The sequence below is a fragment of the Caloenas nicobarica genome, chromosome 4 (genome assembly GCF_036013445.1).
Source record: "Caloenas nicobarica isolate bCalNic1 chromosome 4, bCalNic1.hap1, whole genome shotgun sequence".
NCBI classification, from domain to species: Eukaryota; Metazoa; Chordata; class Aves; order Columbiformes; family Columbidae; genus Caloenas; species Caloenas nicobarica.
In genome coordinates, this window is record NC_088248.1 from 71,285,502 (window position 1) to 71,312,913 (window position 27,412).

Below are 27,412 nucleotides of genomic sequence, written 5' to 3' on the forward strand. Positions count from 1 at the left end.
ATTCGAAACGTGTCCGCCAATCAGAAGAGCGCGCTGCGGGGGGGGCGGGGACAGCCGATGAGCCCACGGTTTGATAGGCGATGCAGCGCGCAGGCGCGGGCGGTTCGTCATGGCGCCGTGCTGACGCGGCGGCGGTTAAACACCCCAGAACCAGCGCCGGGAGCCCGCCTCCTATCGATATTCCCGGGGCCGCGGCTCCGCCCCGGCGAAACCGGCAGCGCCCACGCCGGGCCGGCCCCTCCGCCCATCCGGGGCTGCAGCGGCGGGAACTACCGGTCCCAGGGAGCCGCGGGTCGGGCCGGGCCGGGTCGCGGCGGGAGCGGGCCGTAGCATGGCGACCCCGGCGCTGACCTTCACGCTGGCCTACCTGGTGTTCGCCGTCTGCTTCGTATTCACGCCCGACGAGATGCGCTCGGCGGGGCTGACGGTGCAGAGCCTGTTGGCCGCCTGGCTGGGCAGCGAGGACGTGGCCTTCGTGCAGTACCACCTGCGGCGCAGCACCGGCACGCTGCTGGCTCACTCCCTCCTGCCCCTGGGTGAGCCCCGGCCGGCGGCGGGAGGGCCCCGGGGAGAGGGGGATCCCATGACAGCCCTCGGCCTCGGGGTGAACCTGCGCCCGGGAACCGGCCGTGCCCGGCCGGGCGGTTCCTCGCCCGTGTCCCAGTTGTGGGTGAATCAGGTGACACTCTGCCTCTTGGAAATGCTGTGTTTTAGCATCGCTCAAGCTTCTTTGTAATGGACACCCTAAGCTTTGTAACAAGTTGGCTGCATTGGAGAACAAGCAGTTACAAAGGAATAGCGTTTTATTTAACTAGTGAATTCAAATTGTCATCCCTTAGCCATATAATTCTGCTAAAACTAAGTGGCATCTCACAACTAGTTTTATTCAATCAGCAAATTCAAATCCTTTACATACATAATTCTGATAAAAGTGGTATATTACAGGTAATTTTATTTAACCTCTACATTCAAATCAGCTTCATTTAGCTATCTAATTCTGGTAAAAATCAATGACGGGTAAGATTTTATTTCAGATTGCTTAGGACAAGAGGCTTGAATTGGAGTTGTCATCCAGAAGTACAGTAGCTCTCCAGGAGCTGAGCTCACTGGTTAGATAACTATATGGGGGGATGTGCTTATGTGTGTGCTTAATTGCATCTTGAAAGTAAGTCTTTTTTCCTTGCAGGTTATTACCTCGGTATGTGCGTTGCTGCACCTGAAAAACATCTTTGCTCTTTCTACCTGGCTTCAAAAGGATGGAAGACCTTCTTTTTCTTCGCTGTTCTCTTTCCAGCAGTCACCAGTGCCCTGGCATATTACTGGTCACGGAAAGGTTGGAATAATCATCCGTTAGCCCGAACCCTTGCTGTTCATGCTCTCCCGCAATCAGGTTGGAGGGCAGTAGCTTCTTCCATCAATACAGAATTTAGGAGAATCGACAAATTTGCTACCGGAGCCCCAGGAGCGAGGGTGATTGTTACAGACTCATGGGTGATTAAAGTGACCGCCTACTGTTTACATGTTGCCCAGCAGCAGGACATTCACTTGACGGTGACAGACTCCAGACAGCATGAACTCACCCCAGACTCAAACATGCCTGTGCAGTTCCTCACCATCCGTGTTTCCAGTATTAACCCCTATGTGAAAGCATTTGATATCCGGTAAAACAACTACCCTATTGTGTTATATATATACTATTTGATAGTGCTTTGTTGGCAGATCTGAAGATTTCTTGGGTCTCATCCCTTCTTTTTTGCTCTCTGCCTAGTGTTCAGAGATGCTGTATGCACAGTTCTGCCACACAGTGTAGTGAAAAAAGGTTGGTTGGAAAGATACATACACCTGCAGCATTGAATCCACAGTGGCTAAACAGAGGGACTGCCCTGTTTGATCTGCTCTTAGGAAAAGGATTGTGCTGGATGCAGAAAGAAGTAACTGGAAAAACTTAGGTGGAAGATGTAGAACAGGAATAAAAGGGAGAATCTTAGATCTTCCAAATTTTGGGGGAGGAGAAACAGTTGTTTCTCTAAAAGTGGCTGTTATTCACCCATGACTTTTTTTTCCTTCTGCTCAAGGCTCATAATGTTGTCACTGCTCAGAAGAGTTCTTGTTGAGCTGCTGTAAGCTGACTGCCCTTAAAGCAAGGAAGTAATTGTGGTCCATTCCTAATGTTTGTGTTCTCTTAGCAGTAAATCATGGCAAACGTGCTGTGAACTGTTTGGGCTTGTTTTCCAAAGGCTCATGCTATTTTTTTCAGCAGTCTCTCTGTGTAGCTAAGCAAAAGTGCAAGTTCGGCAGAAAGCTGTAATGCTGATTAGAATGGTGCTAAAGTCTTAGTTGTCTCTGTGTCATTAAAAAGAGTACCCAAAGCCATACTAGTACTCTTTATATATTTGAAAAGGCATTTGAGTGTCTGCTTGCTGTAAATCTGTATGTCAGCAGCATTTATTTACTAGGTAAGTAAAAGGAGGCAGATCACCAGACTTACAGGTCAGCAGAGGGATCCTGGCAAGCCTGAGGAAGGCACAGAGGTGATTGTGTTAGATATCCAGGGGAACAGAGCTCAGAAGAAGAGCTTAGTTAAGGTAAGCATGAAAATCCTAAGAAAAGAGGAGACACTTATAGACCTATGAGAGGGGTGACCAAATAAGTATTAAACAACTAATTATTTACTTCTGTAAGTGCTTCAGTGCCAGAGTGACAAAACTACATCCCCAGCTGAGAAAATCATGGCTTCTTTGACAATTCCTTTTAGGGAAAAAAATCCTAATCCAAAATCTTATTTTGTGGCTAAACAGTACAGCACTGAGAACACTGTTTAAAAGTTCTTATAATAAGATGTATCAGAAATAGCAAATCTCTGCTAGAATGCAGTCATACAGGATTTAACAAAAGTGCCATAGGACAAAATTCCCCTATTTAGGATATAGGATCATTGTACATATCAGTAATTAGATACAGTGGGATGTGTCTGGAAGAAAAATGCTTTTGTGCAGGCAGGCCACATTTCTGTGCATGTTCAATGTGAATTTCTCCTCTGGATACAAAGGTCTCTGTTATTTGCACAGATAGCATCTCTTAGCAAATGACACTATCCTATAGTAGTTAAAACAATGGAGCCCACCGGGAGCTAAAACTAAGCCAGTATTACATTGTACTGGGCTCAGTGAGTGGTAGGAAGAAGGAGGAATTTCAGGGCAATGTTCCCTGAAATTCTCCATGAAAGCTGTGTAATGAGTGGAAACGTCAAGCTGCTGGGGAGTTCTGAATCTACACTTCAGAACTGTCGTATTAAAAAGGAGTAACAACAGTGATGTGTCACTACAGGATGTGCACAAGGTCTTACCTGCCTCTTGAGGTCTGTGGACCTCGCTTAGAGAGACTTTAGCAGCAGCAACCTAGTGTGGAACACAGCCTCTTACAGCCTTACATCAAAGAGTAAGTCTCATTCAGCAGCTCTTTGTAACCTTTGTGAAATTTCAGGTTTTATCTATAATTGTATCATGAAATGACAGGAACTGGTACTGATTGACATTCTCCTAATACTTCTCTGTACTACATCAACGTGATACATACCACATGATATAACTCTAATTTCTGTCCTCAGGAGTTTATAAAGCAGAATTTAGATATGGTATAGGTAAATAGGCCTTAAAAAGGTGGACAGAAACTGTGCATGCAGTATTTTACAGTTAATGCATTATTTTTGTACCTGTATTGCTGCTGTTCATGCTGATTACTTCAAAAGCCTGCCTTTATTTTTCTATGATGTTTTAGCTCATCTCTGGCCTATCCTCTCAGCAATCCGACACAGATATGAAGGAGGACAGCGTGTTCTGTTGTCTAAGTTGTGTCAGAAACAACAACTAAACAACAAAAGAAAACAAAATGCTCACTATGTATTTATTCTGACTAATATGTACCAACCTTAATGGTTTTTCTGTGGATTAATTTATCTGATGCTAACCTCTGCAATGTACTGTCAAGGTATTTGAATGTATAATCAATGTAACATTTTGTTCCATCTTTTCCTCATCAGGTTGAACTCCACAGAGTATGGGGAGCTCCGAGAAAAGCTCCGTGCTCCCATCATCAATGCAGCTAATGTTGTGATCCATCAAAGCCTTAGTGATTTATTTCTAGAAACCTTTACATCTCTGGTGGAAAGTAACCAGCCGTATCCTGTTCCAAGCACTCAGGTGAGACTTTCTATCCACTGTAATAATTACACTTTTCAATACAGGCGAGCCTGTCATTACTGTGTAATTGATAACTGTGTACGTAGGGCTGTCACGGGTGAATTATTAAAAGAAGTCATCATTGTGGGGTTAACCAAAAAGTTTCATTAAATGATAATTGAATTATGATTAAACAATAATTATTAAATATTATTATTAAATTAGAAGTAAAGAGTAATAAAATGGTAGTTAAGCTATCATTAAATTGTGGTCAAAACCTCTACTACTTACAGTATGCTTTAGATCTAATATAAAGTGTCGCTTATCTTGCTGTAGATAACATGCCGGGTAAGGGATCTCTCAGCCTCGAGGAGTAACTAGTGTCCTGCCCAAGAGGCGATGAACCGCCGTGCAGCCCGCTGCCGGTCAGGAGAGCTCTGTGGGCTCAGGGGGGCTGCAGATATTTTTAGCGTAAAGTAACTGACTCGTAGTCAAACTCCCCTTCGGTGTATGTGCAGATGTGCAGCCACAGCAGTTTTAGTTTCGTCTAGTTCCAGTCCAGGCTGGCACCGTTATCTCCTGATAAGACCTAGCCTAAATTCCTTAGCTTTGTAAGACGATGTGGCCTAGCACAATTTCTCAAGGTCCGCACAGCAGGGCTGACTACAGTCAGGACTCCGTGTCAGTGGTGCCTGCACCGAAGTGCTATTCGCTCAGTCAGGGTGGGTGCAGGGGCTCACCTTCCATTTCAGTAAAGTGTAATAAATGTACTTCTGGCTGTTTCTGTTCCTTCTATGAGGAGACAAACAGTATTGTGAACATTACGTTTTTGAGACATGAGAGACAGCAGAGTGGAAGAAAATCCCATATAATCATTTCCATAAAAATTTCACTTGGAAACGTTTGGAAATGATGAGGTTACATTTTCAGAAAATTTATAGGGAGCTAGAATCACAGCTGTTGTTACAGTTCTTTAGGCGGTTTGCCCCATTACAGCTTACTTTTCTAGACAGCCAGGTTTTGCTGGATCTCCTGCTGAAATAAATTAATGATTTTTAAGTTGAGCTTGCTTTAATTGTAAATAATACCATGCAGTCCTTCTTTCAGTAATATTTGTAGAGACCTGGTCATTATTACACTTGTGCAGCACTTGGAAGTGTGACTAGAACACTGTTCAATGTACCAAAGATAACTAATTAAACTAGTTCTGGTGACCTAGCAGTGAGCCTGTGTCAGATGTTCCAGGTAATGGAGTGAGTACTGGATAGTTTTGGTAGCATCATGGAGATTATATGGTGTCTTCACTGTACAGGTGTTACATGAACTAGCTAAAATAAAACTGATCAGATAGATCTGCACATAATGTGGTTGCATGTTCTGATTGCAGCGCCAGCATACAGTGAAAAGAGATCTTCAAAATAAAGAGAAGATACTATTCATTTGGGAGAGTTGCTTTCTTGCAGGGCTTTTAATTTGTGACACATTTAAGTGTAAGCTGAGCTACTGAGTTTTGGTTTAGCATCAAGTGATAAATAACATCAGAAATTATGATACAGACATGAAAAATACAACATGGGATTTTTCCCTATTGTGAAGCTCCATGAATAAGTTGAAAAAGTTAGTTAACTTTTCTATGTTAAAGTTTTTTCCTGCCTAAAAACTAAGATAAGCCCTAATTTCAGAAGTTAAAGCTGATAGAGCTTCTGAAAGAAGCAGTCCTGCTTCCTGTACACTCCTTGTCCCCATGTTGACATGAGACTTTGCGGTGAACCTGGGCGGGGGGGAAATGATGGAGGTGAAAAGAGGAAAAGAAAGATGATCTGCTCCACAGTCAAGCTGCAAGTGTGGTGGAACAGACACTTGAGCTGACAAGGGAGGAGACATGGGAGGTGGGAACTAACGACAACAAAGCAGAGCTGCTTTTTGTTACACTGATAGCAGTATGAATAGGATTCAGATCTCCGTGCCTACCCAGTCTGCTATCTTTTGAACTTTGTCAAGTTGTAAAGAGCTTTGGCTGAAAGACATATCGGAAATGCTAATTATTGTTTATTAATTGTAAAATACTTCATAGCAAGATGATCTCCCAATATGCAAGTTCATGACGCATAACTAACTGTGGGGAAATATCAATTATTCCAATATTATCCAAGCAAAATTAAGTACGTTTCTGGTCCTTCAAAGTGAGTGCCCATTGAGTTCAGTAGAGCCCCGATTTCCTCTGTTATTTATGTTTCTTACTTACAAAGGTGGAGGATCGGAACAGCCATTTTCTGTAATAAGTAGTAAGAACTGTTTGCTTTGTTTATTTTCCTCTATATTGGTATGTTTTTTGAAAAATAGTATGTTGGAATGATAAAGATGGCGGCTTGCTTACCTTGCTCTGGCTGCTGTGCTCTGGAAACAGGTGGGGCTTTACACAGAGAGAAAGAACGTTTATTTTCAGTCATTTTTGTTTTATCAATCTCATGCAGCAGTTCAGGGTTTTCTGTTGGAAGAGATACTTTGTTCTCACTCATGAGAGGGTGGTCTAATAAACCAGGGCTCTGGAGATAAACGCATTTGGTATCTTCTGGTGGGGCAGTTCTGCCTTCAGGCTCTGCCCAACTCACGTTCCCGCTATCCTTGCACGCAGATAATTTTCTAAAAGCCTTTGAAGAGCAATGCCAGAAACCATTCTGTGCAGTTCGTAATTTTGATGTTTTTCTCCTCCTTTAGGAGCTGGAGCCATGCATAGGGTGTATGCAGACTACTGCTAACATCAAGCTCATTAAGAACTGCCAGGAGCCAAACGAAGGGGAATGCCAGCAATGCTACTGTCGGCCCATGTGGTGCCTCACCTGCATGGGCAAATGGTTCGCCAGCCGACAGGATGAGCAGCACCCAGAGACCTGGCTGTCGAGCCAAGTGCCTTGTCCGACTTGCCGAGCCAAATTTTGCATTTTAGATGTTTGCATAATACGATGAATAATACTTGGGTATGTTTTAACTTTTTCAATTTGACTGTATTTCATAGTGGGTCTGGTTAAAAGGCCTGTTAGGTTTGTTTCTGAGATTTCACATTCTACAGAGGTGCAAACTCCGACGTCTTCTTTGACAGTATGGAAAACAGATGTTTATCTTTTCAGTTCCTCTCCATTTTTACCCCATCTTTGTATTTTATTCACCAGATGTCAGTTTCTGGATTTTTTTTTAAAACCGTATCTTGCTTTCTTGTATCTTGGATGGAATAAGGGTATTCTTCTATATTTGCAGTGCTGTTCTATTTTCAGGTTTTAAACTAGGTTAAATTCTTTAAATTTTTAAATTTAACTTGGATTTTTTTTCTTTAGTAAAGGGCTGAGAAAATTACTTCGGTTAGACTTCATTGATACTTTTGTTTTTCTTTAATCCATTTGTAAAGTTCTTATTAATCTCCTCAAGTGTTTACCAAACGAGTATACCAGTTGCATTCCCTCTGTTGGTCCCCTCCACTTAAAAAGGGGATTGCTTTCCATAGGCTAAGGAATTTAATCCCTGAAGATATAGAACTCCCACAGAGACTATTTACTCCATTAATCTGCCTCTAGCTTATTTTTTTATGGACGTATTTATTTCAAACAACAGAAGGATTCAAAAACATACCCTGTTTACCTATACTGCCAATGCTATGCATCATTAAATCTGTTACTTTCCAGGAGCTACATTGCTTAGGGTTTCAGTGCTCTTTAGGTGACGGATTATTTTATACATTTGAAGGGATTGCAGCAAACATCTGAACTGTCTAAATACTCTGAAAGAATGCTCAGCTATTTCAAAGCCTATAAACTTTTTCAGAGGGGTAGCCTTTCCTCTGAAAGAGATGCCAGGATCACAAAGGTGTAATTCGCCATGCAAGATGCCCCAGGAATGACCATTATTAGTGAAAGTTTTTCAGGCTTGCAATTCAAAGACAGATCACAAGCAGTAGTCACTTTTAATATTCATAGGGTACTGATGCACATTTTTTGATCTGTTCTGCATCAGAATAATCTGTAAATTAAAATCAAAGACCTAAATGGTGGTCTAGCTGTCCATCACACCCTTCACTGAACAATTATTTGGCATGCTGCTTGGTGGAAAGCCTCAAGCTGCTGGAGAACACGCGTTTGATTTCTTACACTGACCTGCGCACTGAGAGGCTGAGCTACAGGTATTTGCTTGCTTGGGTTGTCCATGTGAAAGGGGTAGTAAACTCAGGCAGACAGGTGGGCCAAATACCAAGAAAAAGGAATATTTTAATGCTTTGCTCTAGGAGAATGAAAGCCCTAATACCTCCCACCTCTATATACATCAGCAGGCTCTTACCAGTAAATCACTAGCATAGATGACAGACAAAACTGCTTTGAGCAGGACTAGGTGGGAAGATGTTAAAAACGGTACAAGTACTGGAAGCACGACCATGAAAGACTTCATTAGTCTCAGCCTAGCTATAGGTTGTGTGGTGAGTGCACAAAAGGCACTTAGAGCCCCTGAGCCAGGACATGTGTATGAATGTGGCTGCAAGCTAGATTTTTGAGAGGGATAAGGAGTTGAAAAAAGCATCATTTGAGAATATATATGTTACATTGTTGGTGTTGGGCTTTTGTTTGGGTTTTTTTAATAACATGGACTTCCGAAGGTGCAAACTGTTTGGGTTTAAGGACACTAATTGCTTGAGCATCTCGGTTGTTACATAAACAACATTTACTATGCAATTATCTGTACCACCTATTTATACAGGCGATTTTTCTGTTTTTCATTACCTTTTGTTTTGGATTGTATAGAGTGAAAATTTGACACTGAGATGATTCATTTATCTTTCCCACAGAAATCTTAAATGGCATGTCCCTCTTCATCTGAATACGAACAAATTGAGTTCCTGAGTCTCAGAAAGATTTGTTGACAAGTCTGAAAATTAATAAAACATCAAGGAGCTGATCAGTGACTGGATCTAAAATATTTTCCAGTAGTTCTGTGGGAAAGTTCGTTGGAAGTTTTAAATGGTTTCTGCAGATTTTTTAACCTTTGGAAGATTCTTACCAGGCCGAGTGGTACCATCTGACATGCACCTCCTCGCTACATAGCAGCCTTTGCTAATAAGCATTCTGTGCCATTTAACTTCTGGAAAGTTTACATGATGTGGCACGGATATAAGGGATGTGCTCCTTGAAATAGTTACAGAAGAGAGGGTAGGATTTTGGAGTTGTGGTTTTGTGCTGGCAGTCATTCAATTCCTACAGCTCTTTTCCTGTTTGGAATAAAAATATTCACTGTAAAGATGTGTGAAGTTAACATTGTAAAGGTCTTGAGAAACTTAGATAATAGATACATGTAGTTGCAGATGGTTTTATACAAGAAAACAGGTCAGTTTCCAATAATATCTAATAAGAGTTTTAGTCTCATAATTGCTTGTGCAGTGGCGTTCATTACAGAAATCCAATTTGAATTGATTGGAAGTTTTCATTTCAGTGGAACTTCACTTTTATTCATCTTACTTCTTTTGCCAATACAACAGCATGACAAAGTAACAGTCAAAAATGTATAATACCGTTGCATCTTTTAATGGTAGTGCTCTATCCACAGAAGTGCCTCTTAGAAAACTTAGTAATAATTACCAAAATAGTGATTTACATTAATAATAGTGCCTGTCTTAAACCCCTTAAAACAAGCATTTTTTTCCCCAAGTTTAAATTATCAAAGTAATCTGGCATGTCTCCAAAGTTTGTAAGGTTCTTAAAAGCTGTGTTAAGAGAACCAACTTGTTGAAAATCCATATGACATATTCTCCTTAGGGACGGTAGGCGAAACAGTGACCTCTCCCTGCACAGTCGTGTGATATCTTATTTATCTTGAATAAATCATGGAACATGAAAATAATACAATACAAAAACAGGCGTTTGTGATAGCGTTGGGTCATCATCCAAAGAACCAGATACACATATAGGACTGTTTCTAGAGAAGATCTCGCTGTTTGCAGTTAAAAGAAACACATTGCCTACCACCCAATCTTGGTAGGTTTCATAAACATAAGGATAGGGTTTAGAATCAGTCTTTTTACAGCATTTTTCTAAGAAAAAAACCCAAAACAAATCTTTTTCAGCTATGTGTATGCTTTTCCACATCACCAATTCCTAGGTAGGCAATGTTAGTAATCTAAAGTACAAATGTAGCATCATTACAAGAAGACAAACTATATATGGGTACGCAGTGTCAGTATAAATACCCTATATGTATGTATACATGTATAGCCCAAAATTTCTCTATGCACTGCAGCTGAACAGTTGCTTATGAAAACATAGGCTGTGGCTGTATTATTTATTTCCACAGTTGTGTTATTTCTGTAATTGTAGCATTCCAGAAAATATTGGCAAAATGTTATCTGATGTTTTTTTTTTTTAGGTTAACATAGTTTGCTGCCCCAAAAGAGGCATTTTGTCCAAGCAGGATACATTTTGGATCCATTATGTGAAGGCAGTTGTTTGCCATGAGGCTTGCCATGCCTTGAAACCACAACAACAGGTTATCTCTTCAGTAGGAGTATTTTTATTGTGTTGAGACTTGGTGGACAGCAGTGATGTACCATTCCAGTGAGGCTAAACCTTAAGAAGACACAACTGCCTAAAGTTCTGAGTGCCATTTCTGAAGAAATGTTGACTTTGAGATATTTAAGGAGTTGAGATATAAATATTCAAGCTCTTACATGCATTACAAGACATTTTCTTCCAAAGATATACACCAGGGTTTGTTATTTGTGGTTGGTTTTGTTTTGGTTTGGGTTTTTTACCTAGATAGCTTACCTGTCTTAAAATGGACAGTATTGATTGGATGAAGACATTAATGAAGACATGTAGTTAATCTTAAAACTACCTGAAGAGCTCAATAAAAATTGATTTTATGTAAGGCTTCTGGTTTTCATTTTAGAGTTATATTTACCAGTTTATATGGGTGAAAATCTGTCTGACTTACCAGTACCTAATGTTTTAGCTGAGAACGCATGAATACAAAGAGGGTTTCAATTGTCCTGAAGATGTACCTGATAATTCCTTCTCTGATGAATTTTCCTACTATAACCTGAATGCAGAGGGCTGCATAAATGAAAGATGTGTAGAATCTATGTATCTCATGAAAACCAAACAAACACGTTTGATAACTATCGGGGGGAAGGAATGACACTGGATGTCATGAAATCAGCAGGGGCCATGACTAGAAACTTGTCCTTCCAGGGGAGCACAGGCATATAGCAATTATGTGTCCTGTATAAAACTTTTTTTTTTTGTTATTGTGGCATTGCTTAGATATGTTAACAAGTGCAGGCAATAGAAGGATGCAGTGAATGCCACTAACGGTATGAAATGTGGAACACCTTTCTCTAGAGTGTACATTGTGGTGATTACCAGCCCCTCTTTGCTGAGGCGGTTTATCTCACCACATCTAGCAGAAGACTAACTTGGCCAAAACCAAACCCTTGGCTAATAAGCGAGATAACGCACCGGTATCGGGGCTGGTTTTTTGCCGATTAGCGATCGGAGCGGGCCGGGGAATCCGCGCCCCCCCCCGCGCTGGGTGAGGGACAAGCCCGCATGGAAATGGTGCCCTTCCCGGGAGGGAAGCTGCACTCTGCCGCCTCACAGCGCCCTCGGCTGCAGGACGCAACGCCTTCCGGCCTCCCTCTGTAAAACCCGATCGGCTTTTCAGCAGAAAGAACATATTTTCCCTCCGTCTTTACCAACTCTCCCATCCCTCAGCCCTCGCCCAGTTCTCTGCCTGTGGGCTTGTGCGCATGCGCAGCCTCGCCCCGCTGGGCGGGAACGCCGCGCACGCGCGCTGCCCGCCGCTCCCTCCCCTCGGGAGGCGGGGTCGCCGCCATATTGCGCGGTGCTGGAGGCGCTTTTGCTCGGCCATGTCCGGCGGGCGGCGGGAGCTGCTGTGTCACGCCGGCGGGGAGCCGGGGGAGCCGCGCAGGTGGGAGCTACCGCGGGGGGCCGGGTGGCTGGGGCGTAGCGGGTATTGCTCCTTCAAGGCGTCTGTAGAGCTCCTGGGGCTGCGGTGTGTGGGCGGGCGCCCTCGCTGAGGGAGGCTCCTTGCAGCGGCTGCTTCCGTCACCAGGGCTCGACTCAAGGCTGGCGCTGAGGTGGGCGGCAGTGCGGAGCCCTGGAGTTAAAGGAATGCTGGAATATTTGCCAGGGGAGGAAGATGTCCCAGGGGAGGTTTAGGTTGGACATTAGATAAAAGTTCTTCCCCCAGAGGGTGCTGGAGCACTGAACAGGCTCCCCGGGGAGGTGTCCCGGCCACAAGCCTGACAGTGTTCAAGAAGAGACTGGACAACGGCCTCAGACACATGGTGTGAACTGTGGGGTTGTCACATGCAGGGACAGGAGTTGGACTCGATGATCCTGGTGGGTCCCTTCCAACTCAGGACATTCTGTGATTCTATTTCCAAACGTCATGATTTATGGTTAGTGTTTTTCCCTAGATTATCAAATAATGTTGTACCTAAGACATGTTAGGTGTTGTGCCTTTTTTAAAATTGTTTTACGTCTTTTAAGTTGAGTAATTGTTGTTGAGGATAGTTAGAGAAATGTTTTATCCATTGACTGCCTTTGCAAAGTCTGAATCAAAATCATTTTGGTTGGAACTGACCATTAAGATAACTGAGTCCAACTATAACCTAACTAGCACTAAACCATACCCTGAAGAGCCTCACATATACACCTTTTAAACAGCTCCAGGGATGGTGACTCCACCACTTCCCTGGGCAGACTGTTCTAGTGCTTAACAACCCTTTCCATTAAGAATTTTTTCTGAATATCCAATCTGAACCTCCTTCTCCCTCCCTTGAGGCCATTTTCTCTCCTCCTATCACTTGCTACTCAGGAGAAGAGACCAACGCCCTCTATGCTTCAACATCCTTTCAGGTAGTTGTAGAGAGCATTAAGGTCTCCCCTCAGCCTCCTTTTCTCCAGGCTAAACAGCACCAGTTCCCTCAGAATGTGTTGGAAGTGTCCTTTTGCCTAGATCCATGATTTGGAGTAAGCTTTTTGTGGTGTGTTAGTAACTTTGAGCCCACTGGGAGCAGGAGATTCCCAATAGCCAGTTGGGGGGAGGAGGAAGGGAAAGAAAACAGAGGTTGTTAATCCAGCGTTAAAATAACAAAAACCTTCCTTCCGTCTCACTTTTTGACTTAAAAAGTGCAGAGACCTCACATATACAGAGCGGTATGTTTACAGTTTACTCGCACATGCAGAACAGTATATTTACTGTGTACAGCCTGCAATATAGGGTCATTCTCTCAGACAGGTGTGGTCCTTAGCCCAGAAGCCAGGTGTGATGTTAGTAGAGCTGTGATGGTGTTTTCTTTGGTAACCTGTCATTTAAGATGTCAAAGCCACCAGAACTGATGAGGAAAATGCAGATAACTCTTAATCCGTAAGGAATCTCTGGCTGTCTTTCCAGCATGTTGCGATTACCCTGCTCTAGCTCCTTGTCCCATGCTTACTTGTGAGGACTCCACAGCAGTTTCTGGTGAAGAATATCCTGTGTAAACTTGTTTACACATAAACATTTGACCTGCTTCTCCTTAGACATGCTGTTCGCCTGTGTTGAATGATGTTTCTGTATTTGCCTCTCTCACGAGTTCAGTGCTGGGTAGAATGGTATATAAGTGTCTAATGCGTTGCTGACAGAGGATCTATCAATGTTGGCATGTTTCAGCAGTTCCATGAACACCGGTGGCATTCCTCAGTTGTTTTTTCCCCTCTTTTTGTTTGCAAATAGAGAAGCATGTACTCTTGTTATCTAGGTATCAATGGTTTATTTTAAAATTCTGATGTCTTAATTGCTGAATTACTGAATGAGTAAGCTGATGCAAATCACATATCTGTGCCAAATCAGCATTTTGTAATTATAAATGGTGATGCTCAGATTGTCCGTATTTGTTTTGTATAGGCAATGTTCACTGACTACCAGTGACTTGATTTCTGATGAGAATTCTTATTTTCTAGTTCTGTGCAATATCCACACTGCTGGTATCAAGAACAGGAATGTAGAAGCTGGAATGATTCAGATTCTTTGGTGTTTGATGAATATCGATGTAGACATTTAGACCAATGGCTGGAGAGGTAAGGAATAAATGTGAAGTTTGTTTAAATTTTCACTTTGCACTCTTTAGGAATCCAACAAAACCTTGGATGTGATTAAATGTTTTCTAATAATACTAATTCCTAATTCTAATAAGAATTAGGAAATGGTACCTGCATCATGCAAGTAGACCATTGAGTTTGGCTAATTGAAGTACATATTAGCAAGTATTCCACATGAAAGAGAGAAATGGTACATACTGGTACAGTCGTTTAAGCCCTTTATTGCTGAACTCATCAATATTGGTATAAAACTCCCATTGAGGCAGCGCGCTGTTACTTTTTATGCTTTGCTTACACATCTTTATGTGTAAGTGTGGGCAAGCAGTGATTCTCTTCACTTGACAGTGCACTCGGTATATTCAGCTGTACTACAGTTTTTAGTAAATACTTTTGGGGTTTTTTTTGTACTGGAGATAATTTGAGATGAGATCAAATTTTATAGGTAGGTAGTTCTAGGAGTGGTTTGCTTTTCTTTTGGATATTGTAGACTAAAGATCTCAGGTGGAAGAAGTGGTTGGAATTGGTATATTAAATGTCTGACAGGAAGTATGAAAAGTGGTGAGTGCTTGGATAGGTGCAGAAAACTGAGTAGAACATAAGAGATGAAATAGTTTACTGAGGACACTTGAAAACTTTTTAAAATATAATTTATACATTTCTGAGTATCACACTATAGGAAGGCAATTGTAATTTCTGATGGCGTGTTTAATATTGCATCAGTTAATAAATGAATCTTTTGAGGAGCTTAGGAAAGATCTCATTGTGTTCAGGAGTGCTTTCTATGTCTTTGATGCCATCGTGAAAAATAGTATGATTTTGAATCAAACTGGATGTGCTAGCAGCATTTTGTGTTTCTCTTTTGCTGAGTAGATACATTCCTTCTTAGTGTGGAATGTGTTAAAATGGCATTGGCAGTGGGGATAGTAATTTCATCTGTGGATGTGAAACTGTTTAGGGAAGTAAGACTATAATCTAAATCTGCTTCTATATTACTTACGTTAAGTGTTGAGGTATTAGCATTGAAAGAAGTAGACTGAAAGAAGAAATTATCAGTGTTTCAGAATATTACAGTATTATACACTTTTCATTTATTTTTTGTAAGTTATTGAGGAACCTTGATAAGTGTTTCTTTGCTCTGAGATCATAAGTGATCCAGCTGATTGTTTAGGAGCTTCCTGGCTCACTCTTTGGCTTTATACAGCAGAGTTTACATTCTTGAAATGATATGTTGGGGTATGATGGTGTCTGACAAAATGTTACTTCTGCTGATGTGATGGGCATTTTTCTGTTCCTTAAGCATCTCCTCTGTCCTTCAGAAAGTCTGTAGCTGTTGACAGAGAGCAGTGACTAGACTGATTCTGACCTCAAGTAATTTCATGAATTGTGCTCTTTGATGGAATGGCAGTATTGAGAAGGTCCTAAGTAGTAGAGAGAAGCATTTGTATTGGTTGAGGTAGGAGAATTTTAAGAGTTGGTCAGGTCTGTGTTTTGGCATGAAATTTACTTCATGACCATTTTCTTTCCTTGCAAAGTAAAACTGATGATCTCGCATCACTGCTGAAGGTATCTTGAGCTGAAATGTTTTGATTCATTTAACTTCGAACTGAAATAGATTAGGAGTATGCCCATGGTGTTACAGTTGTGGAGCAGTTTTTGTCCACTATTGAAGTCTTGTTCACTAACCACGTTGTGAATATCAAATGTTCATATTGAGTTCTCATTATTTTCCAGCTCTAAAAGACCAGAATACCCCAGGCCTCTTTCTAGTTGCCCCAACTGGGAAGGTAGAATTGAAGAAGACAAAGCAATGAGGACATCACGTAAAAAAATTACGAAGTATGTATTGAATAATTCTCAACTGTCGTTGTGTTGGTTTTAGCAATAGCCATCTGATGATCTGCAGCTAGTTTGCATGCATTAGTGAAGATTTGAAGCACCGCCCGGCCATTTCATATCAAGCCTGAAGGAAGCCTTAAGGAGAGAGTAGCATTGAGAAGTCTTATCTCAAAAGCTGCTTGTATGATAACTTCAGATTCTCTTCTTTTTCATCTTAAATTTCAAATTAATTACAACTTTCCATAAAAGAAAATACTGGATAGTGATACAAAACAAACAAAACCAGCTGTTGAGGCTTATAGAGAGAAATGGCTATTAGATCATTCAAACTAGCCTCCTTTATATTACCCATCTTTGTTTTACTGAGTTTAAGCTTTTTCATATTTATGTTAGGAGGTTGTTACACATACATGCAATAATCTTGTGTCATTTCATTTGCTTATTGTAGGACTATATATAAGTTTCTAATAAAGCAGCTCCAGCATTGGTACCCTCAGGTGTATGTTTACTTGTTACCAGCCTGAGCAATTGCATGAACTTGCAAAACCTACTCTCTTTGTTATAATGATTCATTTGGTTAGCACAACTTTCACTTCCGTAAAATGCTGAAGTAAGAGTTGTTTTTCCTGTCTATCAGAGTAGCAATACATTCAGTTCTAGAGTATGTGTTTAAATTGTTGTAGAGCCATTAAGGTTCTTTTCAACATAGTTCTAATGTTTATTTTTAAATTCTTGTTCAAGAGATTCTACTAATACAGCAGAAAGGGAAACAGATGAAGTGGTTCTGAGGAGAAGACAGAAACAGATCAATTTTGGAAAGAATACCCTTGCTTATGACAGATACATTAAAGAAGTTCCAAAGTAAGTTGCATATTTCCAAATAAATTCTTATTTGTTCCTGAAAATTACATGGACAGTAATTGAAGAAAACTTGAATCAATTGATTTTTTTTTGTTAGAGAAACCAGGTATTTTCTGCATACAAGTGAATTTAGGGAAAATTGAATGCTAAATGTTCCCTTCGTGTATTGCTGTTGCTAGTACCAAACATACTTTAAATGACTTCCTTATTAATCAGCTCCCTGTGATACTTCTGGTGACTGTTGCTAGGCCAGTGTGAAGTTAATTGATATGAGGAAATGACGGTTTGAATGAGGACTGAATAAAGCCTTGCATTTAAGTATTGGTAAGGGAAACGAGTCTTCAGCGATTCATCAATAACTAACAAATCAAAACCTAGATTTCTTGCTTTCTCTGTCATTCTGCTTTGGGCTTCAGAATCTGCAAATTGGGGCACTTAAATTAAGATTTCTTAGCCAGCCCCTGCGCTTACTGCAGAGCTGTTGAGATTCAGAAGCTAGGCTGTACTAATGTCTGGATGTGCATCTATGTTCTTGTTTTTTTGTTTTCAGGGTTAATTTTAGAGGTTTTTCTACACATGGCTTGCTACTTAAAATTCCCTGCTTTCTATGGATTTAACCTGTAAGAATCTGTTGTGAAAATTGCCAGCCAAGTGTGGTGGACACTGCAGGCTTGTTTTTGAGGAAAAGCTTAAGGATTAGACTGGATGACTAAAAATCAACAACAGACACCAAAAATGATCACCGATATTGCACAATATCATGATCACATCTTCAGTAACGCTTTTTTCCTTAGCAGGGATCTTTTTATCTTACAAAAAGTGTTATGGCTAAGTACATCAATCTGTGAAGCTGGTAGGGGAAACCATTTGAGACCAAGGTACTTTCGTGTGATTTAAAACATTATGCTTCCCTGCCATGTGTGGGCTTAAAGCTGACTCCAGTATGATAGGACTCTAGATGGGATTATTTTGTACTGAAGGTGCAGTTTGAGTGAGCTCTCCAGTAATCTGGTGGGCAGGACGGAGCTTTGAGATGCCATCTGAGAAATAGCACTTCCAGCCGTTGGGTGATCCCAGACAGTGGTGGTTTTTTTTTTTTTAGTGTCTGCCCTATGTAGATTCAGTGGAAAAGGCATGTTGTTTACATTTTACCTGGAGAGTAGTGGTGCTTTGTTTTCTGTACTCCCAAAAGACAAATGTCTCATAGAATTATAGCAGTCCCCATTGTAATAATGCATGGATAGTTGTGGAATAAAAGTTCACTGAAGATATTTGTGGATTGACCCCTCCCAGCAGCCAACTACCCACTTAGCTACTTGCTCACTCCCTCTCCCCTGTGGGATGGGGAAGGAATAGGAAGAGCAAAAGTGAGAAAACAGACGGATTGAGATAAGGGTGTTTTTATAGGTGAAGGGAAGAAAGCGTGGGGGAAAGCAACTGGTGCAAATGCAAACACTCACTGCCTCCCACAACAGAGTGGTGCCCTGGCAGTCTCTGAGCCTGGACTACTATGGAAGATGCCTCCCCATATTCCTCTGCCTGCTTTTTTTTTTTTTTGTCCTCTGAGCATGACATTATATGGTGTGCAATATCTCTTTGGGTAATTTGAGTCAGCTGTCCCAGCGGTTTCCCTTCTCAACTTCTTGTTCACCTTTAACTTAATAGCTGTGAGGTGGAGTGGGGCAGAGTGGGAGAAAGAAACAACCTTGAAGCTGTGCAAGCACTGTGCAGCAACAGCCAAAAATTGTGTTATCAGTACTGTTTTAGCCATAAATCCAGAAAGCAGCAGTAGCAGGGACTGCTATGAAGGAAGTTAACCCCATCCGTGCCAGACTCAGTACAATAATAACTACAAAGAAACTGCACCTGACTCAGGAAAATTGAGATAGAAGTAGCTGGAAGCTAGGATACTGTTGAAGGGGTATGAGTTATGCTGCTTCTGTTTTGTATATGTCCAAGGGCAGTAGGGATTTGCTTTTGGCAGCTGTCAAGAGTGCTGGACTGAATACACCTCTGGTCTGATTCAGCATGTTATTGGTAGTTGTTGCTTGTGTGGTCTGGTTTTGATGATGTTTTAGAATACACTCATTTCAGTTAAGTGTTTAAAAATACGAAAATTTAATTTATTAGGTCACTCATGCTTGTGTGATCTGATGTGCTGTGTTTTGTTTTGTTTTTTTAAAGAAGGAAAATCGTGTTCTGAAATAATAAATATTACTGTGTATTTACAGGAATCAGCGAATACCAGGAGTTCACCCCAGAACTCCCAACAAATTTAAGAAGTACAGCCGTAGATCCTGGGACCAGCAGATCAGACTGTGGAAGATAGCACTGCATGCCTGGGATCCTCCTGAAGAAACCTGGGATCTGCAGCCAGTGTGTGTGTGAGTGAATTAATTCAATACATGAATCTCGCTTCACAGGAGGAGTCTGTATTCTAGAGCATTCCTAACTGGGAGGAAGAGATCAGGTTCAGAAATGGCAATCTCCTTGAATGCCTTGTTTTCCTTTTGAATTCTGTTAGTCTTCAAGATATTATCATTATTTAGTCTAAATTCATCTCCAATAAGGTGCTTTGGGGAGGAAGGCATTTGGTCTGCCTACAGTTGTACACTCCCTTCCCCTGTATGTTTACACTAGTCAGCACAAGGTAAAATTATTTTTCTAGAAAGCAACAGCCATAAGCAGAAGCAGAAACTTGGTGATTACTGTTCCTTGACCTTGATAACTTCTCTTTCATTTTTCTGTTGTCAGTGGAACCACCTTTCTCCTGCAATAGCAGTATGTTACAGGATTTGAGAAGTATGAGAGGATTAGAGAGAGGTTTCAGTGTGCTCTGCAGGAGAGTGGCTACTGTGTTCAAGATGTTATTTTGGTTTTTAATCTTTTCAGAACTTTGAATTTGTGTAACAAGGCTAGCTCTGCTAACTGACACCACCTGATACTTTACAAGATTTGGACTAGTAAACTAGGAGGAAAAGAGTGAATGTGTGTACACACACACAGGCACATCGCAAGAAGAGCCAGAGGCCACGAATGCATTGCAAAGAGCAAGTTTTATTTTAGTTACCTCTCTACTGGGGGACCTCCAAAGTAGCACCTAAGCTCCCAGGCAGAGGTGACACAAGCGGGGACGCAGGCGCTGGTACGTTCAGCCCTGCTGGAAGATCACTGGGCCTGCTGAGCTCGCCTGTTTTTCAAGGCTTCAGGCAGGCGCAGCCTCCTGCTCTTGCTCACAACAAAGCAGGAATCTCAGACAGACATAGTGACAAGGTGCCTAGAGTTTCTCACAGGCCTATGTTATCTAACACATAGTTTCTACTCATCAAGCACACAAGGTCAGTAAAACAATTAGTGTGATGTATGTGCTTTTTCTACAGACAGCTGCAAGTCACTTTGAGCATATTTACATTTAACTAACCTCCTCACCAATCTTGCACTATATTCCCATACAGAATGGGATTCTGTTAGCTCTAGAGCTGCATTGTGTAGATAGATTTAGCTGTGTCGTAATTGACCTATGGTGGAAGTTGCAGTTGTTTGCACCATTTGGATGTCATGTGAGATGGACTGTTAGTTATTACTGCAGTTTAACTGTCTTCTGCTTGGAGCAGTAAGCCAGATGGGTAGTGTTTTATATCCTTTTTCTTTTTTTCCTCCTTTTTCTTTTTTTTTTTTTCAGTAGCACAGAACCCTCAGGCAGTTCCCAGGAGTGGTTCTGCAAAGATCAGGATGTTTCTGGTTCTCTTCTATTTGATGAAAAACAAAAGAGAAGTGAGTGTGAAGATGAATGCAGACAGACTGACTACACACCAGAGAGGTACCAGATAAAACTTTTTTGATGAACTTATTGAAATAATTCAATACATGTTGATGGTGTCAGGTTTTGGTGGGTTTTTTTAGGAAATGTTTAATGAGGGAGGGCTTGTCACTTGCTGTTGAATGGTACATCACTGGTACAAAGCACTAAATGTGGAAAAATTACCAGTGTTATAGAATTGCATGATGAACAACAGAAAAAGGCAGTATTTTTTTAGCTTCTCTGTTTACACAGTGGAATACTGAGGTTTCTTTAACCACTGGTGAGTGCTGAAAGTAGGATACCTTTTTCAGAAGTAAGAGTGACCATACTTAATTAACAGTGTTACCCTGTCCGCAGAAGAGCGGAGTGATTAAGAGTAAAGTGCCTCACACGCTTCCCTGTTTACTGAGATATCTCAGTCTGGGGGAATGTGTGGGAGCTGAAAATGGTTCTGCTTCCAAGTTTCTTCTGTGGTTATGACTGGGTTTGCTTTCCAAAATACAGTGGAGTGGTTACCAAAATTTGAGCCACTTTTTCAGTGTTTCTCTGACGGAAGACTCGTACCTCAAAAAAAAAAGTTTTCCTCTGTAGCATGTGCCATTATTTTGCAGAATTCTGCTAAGCATTTACAAAGAGATGAAAAACGTTGTGTGTGTAAAATCTGTCTTATTTTTGTAGTTCCTCTTCTCCCGATTCTTCTCCAGTATGGAAGCGCAGAAGAAGAAACAATTCTGACTCCTCTGTGGTTTCAAAGAGCAAAAACCATTATGTGGATATGTACCACACACTGGAAAGGTATGAAATGATTCTCCATATGGAGATTCATTGATATTATGAACTGCCTTTGGAATATGTCTAGTATTTATCCCTCCATTTGTTAATAGCTTTAATTTTATCTAAATGTGTGTGCAATTTAATGAGGAAAGGAAATAATGTCAGAATAATTGTGTTGTATGATAGCAAATATTTACAGTGGTCCACTGCAAACGTGAAGAAACTTAAGTGTCAGAAGACACAACATAGGTTATTTTTTGTTTGTAGATTTAGGCAACACTGTGGTGTTCTTGATTTCTCATGGAATCAGGTTTCTATGTCAGAGGCTGTAATTTCTGAAAGTGTCAGGCGTCTGCCATAGTAATTCCCCATACCTCTTCATGTGCATTGCATTCTGCTTTTTGGCATACAGAGTGTGTACAAGTGGTTGAATGTTATGGTAAAGGAATGGAGCCTAAGGCACAGTCACAAGTCTGACAGTGAATACTGAAACTTGCTGCCTGTTTAATTATTGCCGTGTTATGTTTGCTACAGGTATTACAGAGAATGTGTGTTCATGAAAGTATGTGAAAGAAGCTTTATGTATTTTGATTAAGCTTTTCCCTGCCTTATGAAACATGGTATGGGAAAAAATGCTAGTTGGAACAAGGAGCTGGTCACTCAGCCTGATACTGGGACATAGGGAGGTTAATCTTCAAAATAAGTAGCAGAAAGGTAGAGTTTTTCAGGCTGACACCTTCTTTATTCTAAGTTCTTTAGGAATTAAACTGCTCCTCTAGTGATTGGTCTTAATCATACTTCCTTTGTCCCCCTTTCCCAGCTGCTGTGTAAGACGTCTTTCTATAAATAAGAAATGATAGGCTGCATAGAGGAGTACGTGATTTAACTCCATACGAAGTTTTGTCAGAACCACAAAAAAACTGGAATAATGATTTAAGTTTTTTGGGGGTTTAGTTGACTTTTCACACTAACCTTAGTAAAAATGTTTATACAGATGAGGTTTTTTTATCTGTACTTACCCCCCTTCAGAAGGATTAAGAGGAACTGTGATACAAAGGTTCATGGTTTCAGACCTTTTCATTTTCTTTCTAGTCTTACTGAGTCAGGACATCGGGAGGCTTTTTCACAGTGCTCAGAGTCGGAAGCCTTTGGTGAAAATGACAAAGTAATGACAGTACAACATGGTATGGAAATAACAAGGTAAATACCATAATGAATGTGATGATTTTTCTGTTTGTTACTTGTGCTTTGAAGGTGTCCTTGGCTTTTTTAATATTTTTTCCTTCACTGTTTAATGCTACTTTTTTTTTTCCTCTCTCTTTGAAGTTCCTCCAGTGTGTGGTATGTTTGGCTGTTACTTGTGTTCTTTGAGTTTACTTGGCTTTTTCCAGTCTGACTATCCATCTATTGCTTTCTGCTGCTTCTGCCATTAAGTAATGCTGGAAGATGCTAAGCCCATTTCACCCTCTTTGTCTTATGGAAAGTGATGACATTTTACAGAATTGATCCCCATGGTTGTCACTAGCCTCTCACTTCCTGAGCCTAGGAGCTGAAAGCTTCCTCTCTGTCTCCTGAGAGATTAACTTGTTTTGTAGCTGACAACAATAGTAGCTATTTGTTTTTATGCAGTGACCCAATTCCAGCCAGTTGTTCTTCAGGATGGAACAATCAGAAACAGAAAAAAAACAACTTCTTTCTGCCTGACAGCAAAACTTGCAGAGATACAGACTTCAGGCTGGAGAGGTATAAAGTGCAGCTTCTCAATCAGGGGCTTTTTTGGCCTTTTAAGTTAGAAGCATGGTTACTTTATTACTGTATTTCAATCCAAGCTTTTATAACAAAACATAGATTTGTTTGTTTTACTATTCTTAGGGATGTGTTGGCCAATATTTGTTATGTGGTAAAATTCTGTCCTTATGTTCTCATGTTATAATCTGTATTAAATAGTTGGTTGTAACTGTATTTCGTATAAAAACTTTACCATAATAAAGCTACTTAGTGGGGTTTTTAATTTATTTTATTTGTAGGCTTAAACTTTGTAGCAGTTTATTGGAAGGACGTCAGTTGGAATACCCTGACAGGAGGTGGGGAAGTGCAAATGCTGAAGATAGAATAATGAGGAAAAAGATTTAAATACTAAGGTGAGTTCATGCTGACTGCTTATGTTACCCATTCTGTTTCAGTAGCCCGTATGCAGTATCATTCTACAGAATCCAGCTGTTCAGTTCAAGCAGATTGATTTCTCTTTTTGTTCCTTTATTATATTAGTATTTTATCCCATCCTCTTGTATTTAATGCAGCATCTTAATTAAAACATCCAATACTTCAGACTTGGTAAATTGAAATATTTACCTCTTTGGCCAGTAAACAATGTATTTTATCACCCAAACAAAAAGTGCCGTTTTAAAAAAAATATTCCAGTAGCAGCTTTTCTGCCTCTTAATATTTTTGTGATGAAGTCACAACTTTGCATTTGCAATGATATCAATGAAAATTTTATTTTGGACTGTAGATTCTTGTGATGCATTAATAGGATGGTAATATCTTGAGTCAAAGGTTTTTTTTTAACTCATGGTCTGTGTGATATGATTACCTTTGATCTACATTTAATACAGGCTCTGAAACATGGTTCTCGAAATATTTTGCATAACAAAACCAATTAAGAATGTGGTATTAAGAATATGGCATACAATCAGTTTTATATTACGTAGGTTTGGAATTATATCAATATGAGGAAAAGACAGAGCTTTTAAAAAAATTGTGCTGATCGTAGTTTTTTCCTGTTGACTTTATTGGTTTTTAATTTAAATTCTTTGAGCATGAATAAGACAATATGGATTAGCTTTTCTAAAGTGCTAATTCAGTATTTGAAAATATCTAGTCTCTCTGTATATAGAAGTATCGAAGACGGACTTTCTCCTGTGGCAGAAAATGATTTGAAGAATAGGGATATCGTCTGAGATCAGCAGATCAAGTCTTGGAAAACTGATGCAGTTGCATAAAATGTGCATTGAAAGAGGAAGAGATTTACAGTCAGCATATGTGCAATCAACATAATGTGAAATGTGCAGGTAAAAGAAACATGTCTCTGTATCACAGCTAAAAGAGCCTTTCTGGTCTTCTACACAGTTGATATTTAGCTGCTTTGCAGTTGTCTTTGTTGTAAACTCAATGGGTTCATAATCACTCAGTCTAACAGAAAAACTATCTTTGTGACATATAAGATGTAGAAAGTGAATTAAATAGCGTCTCTATGAAGCAACACATTGGTTTCCTGGGAAGCAAAGATCTATATTTGGGAGAGACAGTGTCTTTAACTGTGTGTTTTAGGTGCGATGAGCTCTCTCAAATGGCAGGAACTTCCATCTGTGGAAAATGAATGTTGCTTGAAAACTAGATAGAATTAGGTAGAATTCCATACCACCCACCATTTTGCTAAAAGAAAATTTGTCTTAAACAGAAAAATAAACCTTGCTATTTGGAGCCCCGTTAAATGTCTATAAGTTTGAATGTATCCGGTTGCTTTTTAAAGGAAAAATCCTTAGTAGGGCACTTAAGATATGGGAAAGGATGTGTTAATTAGAATGGAGAGAAAAATGTCTTTATTAAAAGACGTGTAAGTGAAGGTGATATGAGGGGTTTGGAAAGACAAGCTCAACTACTTCATTTTCTCTTTGACAAATAATTTAGCAATACAGGCTATGTAGTACTCTGTTTTTTCCAATAAGTTAAGTTCTCAAAGCGCTCATACTATCTGTAGCACTTTCTTTAGTACGGCCAATATGGCTTTGTCTTTTGATGCCATGCTTTAAGCTCACCATCTGCAATGCTCTGTTACATTTACTACTACTGTATCACTACAGCTTAAGAGAGTAAACATTTTGTTGTTAATTGCTACATAGGTCATATTTATAAGTCGCTGATATCTACCTTTTTGGTTTGGTTTCTCCAGATCTTTAAGAATAGATCATTTTCTGCAAGCTCTGCTTCAAGTGTAAAACTTCAGTTTTCGTTAAGCCTGTGCCACAATGATGATGGATGTTCCATAAAGCCTTTGAGAATGTTTCTGCTTTACCTGCATCAACAGATGATGTGCATCATATTGTAAAGGCTACTTCAGTTGATGGATCCTGCTGTTGCCTTTTGGAGATCGTGCGACTTAGAGTGTGCTAATATTATGCTGGTGAATTGGTCCAATATTGAGTCAGACTGAAGAATGGCCACCCCTTAAATGAAGGAGTTAAACCATGTTTTCTCCACTGGCCCAGAATTGTACATGCATCCTGAAGAACTGCTTCAAAAGAATGTAGATAATTCTAGCCTTTCTCCAGTTGTTAAACTGTTCTTAGCTTTTGGATCGGGCGATCATCCATTTGGCTTATTTACTGTTCGGAGATAAGATGTATTAAGCTAGCATTTGCCGAAGCCTAGTGAGAGAAGAGAAGGGAAAGGTAGATGGTTTTATCAAAATTGACTCCCTGTCTTTAAGGAGATGAACAGCTGTGTTGCTGAACAGCCTAAATAGCTGGATTTTGCTTTTCTGTATGTTGTAGCCTGACCCAAAGAGCCAACCCACTGCTGAGAACGTAAGAGGGTGAGTTCAGTGCCACCTTCTCTTACAGAAATTGGAGGCGAGCAGCAGTATTTGCAGGTTTGGAGCAGCTCTTGGGCATGGGGTGTCCAGGCTAAGGGTTGTGATGGTGTTGAGGTGTGCTCTCCTTTATTTTACTCTACTAGTGCTGTGCTCAGAAGGTCAGAGGGCGGGCCATTGTGACAGTGGAGTTAAGACCAGATTGATGTGTCCATTACAAGAATTTCTCACAATCCGTGTGGCATTTTCTGTAGCACGTACTGGGATACAACTGTCTGTTAGAGCTGGGAATTGTCTCTTTTCAGGAATTCGGTTTGGCTCTTCACAAGGCCACTGGAGAACTATGGCAGCGCTTGCGGTGACACAGCACAGCCTCGCTGTGGGGCTGGCAGTGTAGCCAAGGGCCAAAAGCCTGTTTTGCTGCTGAAGTGGAAGTGAACTGCTTCCTCAGGAACTTTTCCCAGTCCCTTCAAAAATGTGTTTTCCAGGTGTGCTCAGGCATATGGTGTTCAGTGGTGTCCCATCACAGGAGTGGCTCAGTCACACACCGCAGAGTATGCAGTGTGTGTATATGAGGAAATTTATACAGCACTTTTTAAAGAAGTAAAATCTAGAACCTTGTTCCAGTGTGCATGCTTCCATGTATTTATTATGATTGTAAATAAAGGAATACATTACATTTCTGGCATTTTGTCTTTATGCAGAAGAATTGAAGACTTTAAAAATCCCTGTTACTCTGCTTTTGCTGTTATAATTTGTCAGAGTTCCATTATAAAAGGAATATATGGCTTCAGTAGTCCTTTTGTGTGAATTTGTTGTAGAGTGTGGTGCTTTGTTGTTGTTTGGGGGTTTTTTTGCTGTGGTTTGTGTTTTGTTGTTGTTTTGTTGGTTTTAGCCCTTGCTAAAAGGAGAAAGTGAGGACTCTTCAGAGATTAAGTCAAACTCTTGAAGTGAGTTTACAGTAAAATTTGGGTTGTGTCCATCCCCTCAGTTTATATTTTGACATCTTTTTTTGAACTTGTATTTAGTGCATTGTAACCTAGTGGAAGGGAACAGCTGCCATGAGAAAGGTGTCTTCCCAGTGAGGGTGGAGCTGTTGGGTGAGTCATGAAATAGGCTGTCATTAAATACTTAAGCTCAACTGTTGGATCCCTTAAGCTTTTGTCTATGATGGACAGGGCCTGAAGTGGATTTATGGACACAAATCCATCAGACTTGTAATTCAGCAGTC

General features: G+C 40.6%; 2 protein-coding genes across 6 annotated transcripts; both read left to right on the plus strand.

Annotated features, from left to right (window-relative positions):
• The first annotated feature begins 128 nt into the window (after positions 1-128).
• Positions 129-11,050, plus strand: TMEM129 (transmembrane protein 129, E3 ubiquitin ligase). Of its 3 annotated transcripts, none has more exons than XM_065634215.1 (5): positions 129-536; positions 1,187-1,661; positions 4,040-4,199; positions 6,897-7,156; positions 9,007-11,050. In XM_065634215.1, the coding sequence occupies exons 1-4, from the start codon at positions 332-334 to the stop codon at positions 7,143-7,145; spliced, it is 1,089 nt and encodes a 362-aa protein (XP_065490287.1). In that variant the 5' UTR covers positions 129-331; the 3' UTR covers positions 7,146-7,156; positions 9,007-11,050. The 3 variants fall into 3 exon arrangements, with proteins under 3 accessions (XP_065490287.1, XP_065490288.1, XP_065490286.1); XM_065634216.1 differs by having other exon boundaries at positions 10,578-11,050; XM_065634214.1 differs by having other exon boundaries at positions 6,897-11,050.
• A 994-nt stretch (positions 11,051-12,044) lies between these two features.
• Positions 12,045-26,891, plus strand: LOC135988387 (histone RNA hairpin-binding protein-like). Of its 3 annotated transcripts, none has more exons than XM_065634319.1 (12): positions 12,045-12,140; positions 14,180-14,296; positions 16,049-16,153; positions 16,895-17,014; positions 19,246-19,398; positions 20,697-20,834; positions 21,495-21,611; positions 22,683-22,790; positions 23,220-23,333; positions 23,618-23,731; positions 24,472-24,661; positions 25,543-26,891. In XM_065634319.1, the coding sequence occupies exons 1-10, from the start codon at positions 12,079-12,081 to the stop codon at positions 23,721-23,723; spliced, it is 1,140 nt and encodes a 379-aa protein (XP_065490391.1). In that variant the 5' UTR covers positions 12,045-12,078; the 3' UTR covers positions 23,724-23,731; positions 24,472-24,661; positions 25,543-26,891. The 3 variants fall into 3 exon arrangements, with proteins under 3 accessions (XP_065490391.1, XP_065490392.1, XP_065490393.1); XM_065634320.1 differs by having other exon boundaries at positions 24,487-24,661; XM_065634321.1 differs by having other exon boundaries at positions 20,700-20,834.
• The last annotated feature ends 521 nt before the right edge of the window (positions 26,892-27,412 follow it).